We start from the raw sequence: 6,000 nt of genomic DNA, 5'->3' as shown, positions 1-6,000 counted from the left end.
TATTATTATTATTATTATTATTATTATTATTATTATTATTATTATTATTATTATTATTAATATTAATATTATTATTATTATTATTATTATTATTATTATTACATTCTTTCTCATTCGACAAATGGGAAGAGGAAGCCTTGTTCCCCTTCTCTTCCCCCCCCCCCCCTTGTTTGTGAACATTGTGCATGCATATGCTGGAGTGTGCACTGGCGCCAGCAGTTCATGTCTGCGCAGCTTTCTCGCGGTTGATTCGGTCCGAATGACGATGGTTTGGCTTGATGGCGGGAGTACGGCATGTTAGAAATTTCAAATTGAAAGCAGATAACTGCGCGCGCGAACGTTAGCGCTTTTGCTATTTCCCTTCGCGCAAATTTCAAGCTCCATGTCTGTGTTTTGTTCGCAGCAGCGGATCTGCCTAATTTCATTTCTTTTTTGCAGATCATTGTGGTGTAGGATTGTATTGGTTTCTCTTCTATCGGCGTGTACTCCTAGGTGTTTCTAACGCTTGACTTCGCCGATGAGGTGCTGCTGGAGCCACATCACGTCACTTCTCTTTAATTTATTAAAATGTCTGAATCCTTAGTTTATCCCAGGTGCAGTATGATCTGCATACATATCAACGTAGTGATCGTTTGCCCATTACCTGTGTAATGAATATGTGCAGCAAGAAGAAAGAAAGAACGAATGAAAGAAAGTAATAAAGAATATATAATAAGGCAAATAGAGTCACTCTTGCTTTAATCTTCCCACAGAGCAATCTTAACTACGTCGTTTTTATGCACCTTATCGCCTCAGAAATTGCGTGATGCGATAGCAGTGCCACCGCAGCTTCGTGACGTCATATTCTGTGGCTTGCTCATACGACATATGAGGTCAGACGAAGGATCAACGAGAGTTCAGCTGAAACCCCGTGTTGAGCTACACATTAGCCGCTTCATCAAGCCTCGAATTGGAATGAAGATTCGAAGATGCATATTACTGGCGTTTACGCACCAGTTGAGCACGCGCTGTTTGAGGCGACTCGAGCTGCGGGAAACGCGCCGGCGAATAGAATGCCGGATCGCGTGCGCTGGCAGCCAATGGAAAAAAAAAGAAAAATAAATAGCGAGACAGGGTGAGGGAAAGGGTGGTGAGTGGAGTGGGTAAAGGCGATGGCGATGGAGCAAGATAAAAACACCGCCAGAGGTCGTCGTGTTTCCCTGCATATGCGCCGGAGACTACACGACACCAGAGCCGCGTAATGCGAGATGCCCAGCCTCACAAACACGCCCACCCACGACTACAACCACCGCCTGTTCGGCCGCTGTTCGGACGGACACGAGCAAAAAGCAAATATTTCTTTTTTGCCCTCGTTTTCATCTAGTATGCAGTTTCCTCTCTCTATGCGAATAGTTATAACAAGTCCTCTACCTTGTGCAGCGTTGGTTCGGTGTCCGTGGAATTCTTCATTTTGGCACATAGCCGTTGGCCTTTGATTTGTTTCCGCCGTGAGAGGAGGGGTGGATGAAACGATAACGAGGTGAATTAGGGAATATGAAAAAAATAAAGGACTCCTCGCCGTGAAACGCGATACGGACACGTGCGCTTAAAGGCGGACTGAGGGAGGAGGGAGGCAGGGTGGAGAGGGGGTCCCGTCCCAGACAGTGGTGGAACACAAGTTCGGAAATTAAAAGGACCTTCTCCGATTTCACGTGCGGCCATGCCTCGGCTGGTGCTGCTGCTTCATGTGTTCGACTCGAACATTCCCCTCGTCACTGTGCTCTAATTAAAGGAGAAAAATCAGAAAAATCGGCGTTAATGTCGACGGGAATGAAGAAAGAAACTGTATATGGCCGCCGGTCGAGGAGGCATGAAAAGGCAAGCTAACGAGGAAGAAAAAAATAAGGTATACAAAAACAATTTTCCCCCCAAGAAACAGAATGCATACGTTATTTTTATTATTGTTATTCCATTGCGCCTCATTCTGAATCCGAGACTGCCTCCGTCACCGGACACGGGTCTGGAGAGGAGGGCGTCTGCGGTGATGAAGTTTCGCAGCCCCGCCATTTACCCACACAGTGTGCTTCGTTCTCTCTTCATTTCTCTATATTACCGTTTAGGAATTGCGAAAGTTTAACGTTTCTTCTGTATGTTGATTGTTTTGCGTAATAGTCGTTATCCCCTTCGCTATCGGTGAACAATGATGAGGACACAATGGAACTCTGACGTCAATCATGAGGGATTCGATAAGAGTCTGGATTTCGCAGGCCTGAAGAGACTGCTACGGTATGACATGAATGTCAATAACTTGTCCAATTTCGAAAGGCGAAAAAAACAACACTAACCCCCGTATTCTAGAACGTCCCTTCACTCAACGCTACACCTTCACTTGGGAAAGCCGATGGGAGCGCCGTCTCTAGACACGGACAGTCACTGCGTATCAGCGATAATCTGCTGCGATTCTTGAGTAGCACATCGTCATATTCAGCCGAGCGGTGGCGCAGTGCTCAACTCTGTCAAGTGAAGGGTGGAAGTCGAGTGGAGGAGCGTTTGTGAATACGGGGGAGTGTCTTAACCATAGAAACACCAGGAAAGGACGAGGAGATGAGACAGAAATCACAGAAAAGTATTGTGGTTGTGCGGTGCCTACGATATGCGATATTGCGAAATGCAACAATCTCAATCGACTAACAAACCATTCGTTTAGCGTACAGAGGTTTGCAAGGGGCTACTAGCTGTCACGGCTCCCCCCTGGTTCAATAATTACATACGCGCGCACGGGTCGTATATTCACGCGCTCAAGTATGATCGTCGATGCCTAAAAACTTCCCTGACAATCACAGAGCTGATCGGGACGTTACTGCGGCCCTGAGAAACGGTGAATCAAAACGTGCGCCAGCTTTCGTTTGTCGCATGCAAATTTTCCGTATTTTCTGGTGATACGAATTTCGGATGATGCGAATATTTTGGGTCACCCTGCGAGATTCGTATCACCAAGGTTTTACATGTTATGCGTCAGGTACGTAAACGTATTCGAGCAAGCGAAGGACCCGTATGAGAGGGCTCAAAACAGTTTTGGATCGAACGTGACGCATTCAAAACCCGCGCGCCGCCGTTTTAAATTTTCGCCACTCGCAATCGCGACGAAGATCTTCGAGGCCCTGTTGTTTTGTTGGTAGTTGCCACGCGGCGCCACGACGCGGCGCCACGAAGATCCTCTCTGTAGCAGACGACGCCGACTGCAGCGCCCCTGTGACGCACGCTACATCCGGTTCGCAAGCTCGGCGTCGTCTGCCGCGCGCACCGTTCGCGCTTCGAGGAGCGGCAGCGCTAAAATCGAGCGCGCCGTCCTGCGCGATGGTGGCAGGCGCCGTGTTCCCTAGTGGTGCGTGCGTGTGCGTCTCGAGCTGCTTCGTGCCGCGAGTGTTCTCATCGTAAAAAAAAAGGGGGAGGTGCGACGGTGTCTTCTCTTCGTCGGCGCGGTCGCGCGACCGAAGAAGCAACCCGTTCGACGGCCTCGGTGAAATGAGTGCCGGCGCCGCGGGCGACAGCAAATCGTCACCGTCGTCCAAGCGACGCCCCAAGCACCGCCGTCCGCCACCGCAGCCACCGCCGTCGACGACGACATCGACGGCTAGGGTGAAACCGGAACACGTGGACGACATCAAGGTAGGCTGCATTTGACGCATTCGGCCTCCCCGCTCCCGGAGTCGTTTATTTTCTGCTTGGCGCAGTTTCGAGCGTAAGACGAGACTCCGCGCATCGGACTCGGCGGGTTCCCACCGCTCAATGTCGTATATAGCACACGTGCGTTTCTGAACTCACACCCTCACACTCCTTCGCCGGCGCGCGTAGGGCACGTCTCTTCTGGTGAAGTGCATCCGGTCGCCTGTCATATATAACGTTATTCTTTCGTTGGATGCGGTAACAAGAAACCTTAGAATAGTGTACGGAAAGTTTTTGCGTTACTGTTTTTCGCCACTGCGCATGCGTCATACGTCATCCTCACGGGCACCCACGCCAAGTGACGTGAACCATAGAGTCTGCTGATATACACTAGAGGGAACTCTGGCGCTAGTGTCTATGGCAGCTGCAACGCACGGTGCTTCAGTGAGGATGAGAATGATGGGTAGTACACACATTTGTCTAAACTTCGTACTTCTGGCGTGCTTTTGGCTCCGCGTGTGTTCGTGTGGCTTGAAGCTGTTTTCTCACGAAAGAAAAATCAGCAAATGTTCAGCGATTGCGCTTCACCGCTTATTTTTTTTTTCGAATTACCTTTCCAAATTGGGTCACGAAGTTCAAAAGGGTTGAATCTTTCTTTCAAAAACAAAATCGAAACACAGCAATAAACAAAGCCGCAAGTACGATTCGCCGCCCGTAAGTACGAAGACTAGGCAAATGTGTGTACTACCAATCATTCCCATATTCGCTGAACGATCGCAGCGCCAGAGTGCCCACTAGTTAATTTTGAGAAACTCTATGACGTGAACAGCGTATGTACGCAACGAACGCTATCTTTGCGTGCCCAGTTCAAAACCTGCCGAATGACGCGAGATGGCGGTACGAACACTGAGATTATGTGAGTTTCGCGGTTGTGTGTCCGAGATACAAAACTTTCATTCGCTTTTTTCTTTTCTTTTTCCCCCCTCTTGTAAAGCCTGAGCGTGCTTTGAACCCAGGGCCTGTCCACGCGCACACGACACCCAACAAATCGTGCCGCTGTTACCCGGCCACTTCCAATCATAATTGGACCACATGTAATTTGTTGATCGCGATTGACTGCTTTGCACAAGCTGTGGAAGGGAGCCAAACTGGGGTCGAGAAATTCTATCCCGGCCATGCACTACCACAAACCAAAGTCTGGCATGTGACATTTGTATTGCATTATGACACGACTTTGTACAAAAAACAACAGCAACAACAACGAAACGAAAAGGGGTAAGTGATAGAAATTCAGAAGACTGAACCAGACAGTAAAGCAGAAAGAAGGCACACACTTTCCCAACAGACCGTCACCGAGAATTTTATTTAGGTGGTGTCTGTTTCACTTCCCTAACCTTTTCAGGCGTAGAAGAATCGGCTGGTTGGCTAGTTGGTACATGGTTTAGTGCGTACTAGGTATGTACTGGTATGTACTTGGTATGTACTTCGTATGTACTAGTTACTAGAAACGAAGACAAAAGAACACGCATAAGACACGCACTGCTGGTATATATGGCGTTTATGTGTCTTCCCTATGTTTTCGTTTCTTTGCCCTATACATACTTCTGTGCTACGTTCTGTGATGGCCAGAACGAATATGTCAATTCAAAAAGCGTTATGGCTGCACTGTCTTTATTAGTTGATGCACCAAACGCCTGGGAGCAATTTTCCAGTTGTTGAAACCCTTGGCAGGAAAGACGTGGGGAATGACAGAAGACGCAATTGCTGGGACTCTACAAAGGGCTGTTTCTCAGCTTTCTGAGAAACAGCCCCTAGCCCGCCCGTGCTGAGCAATACTCGAAAAACAAATAATAAGGTTCTACACGCAGTTCGAGCACAAACACACAAAGTGTGCCTTAGTTTGTCGAGGTGTACACGTGAACAGAGGCAAGTACTGCGATTGCTCGTGGCCATGCCATGCAAACTCGCATTACCGTGGAACTCCTGAGAATGCACGTCCGACATTATGCGCGTGATTTTTGTCATCACCTTGCCACATTGCCTTCAGACGGGAACGATCATCATCGTTTTGTAAAGCTATTGTCAAGTACATTGGCAAACTTCACTGGGTCTTCTCCACTGCATCTAGATTACCGATGTTCCATTGGTGTCTTATTCGAGACACAGGGTATCTTAGTGTGCCAGGACTCTTGAAAAAAAACAAAACAATCTGAGCTGTCATCACCTGCGCTGAAGCAACTATCTCTATTTAGATAATCTACCAGAGCGAAAGATGAAACACTTGAGAAATACACACACATGCAGCGCTGACTTCACAACTGCTTTATTACATCGAACGCAAGGCCTTCTTCAAGG

The 6,000-nt window shown here is 48.0% G+C and overlaps 1 protein-coding gene across 1 annotated transcript in view; it reads left to right on the top strand.

The window, feature by feature from the left end:
- The first annotated feature begins 3,280 nt into the window (after positions 1-3,280).
- The window catches only part of Sobp (Sine oculis-binding protein), a 140,850-nt gene continuing 138,130 nt past the window's right edge, over positions 3,281-6,000 (top strand). Inside the window, exon 1 of the mRNA XM_037425386.2 lies at positions 3,281-3,648. Within this exon, the coding sequence (XP_037281283.2) occupies positions 3,505-3,648 (144 nt within the window). The 5' untranslated portion in view covers positions 3,281-3,504. The remainder of the gene's footprint in view (positions 3,649-6,000) is intronic.

Source organism: Rhipicephalus microplus, chromosome 5, assembly GCF_043290135.1.
Source record: "Rhipicephalus microplus isolate Deutch F79 chromosome 5, USDA_Rmic, whole genome shotgun sequence".
Lineage (NCBI taxonomy): Eukaryota > Metazoa > Arthropoda > Arachnida > Ixodida > Ixodidae > Rhipicephalus > Rhipicephalus microplus.
The sequence above is the reverse complement of the archived record's forward strand: the minus strand, read 5'-3'. Positions and strand labels throughout refer to the sequence as shown.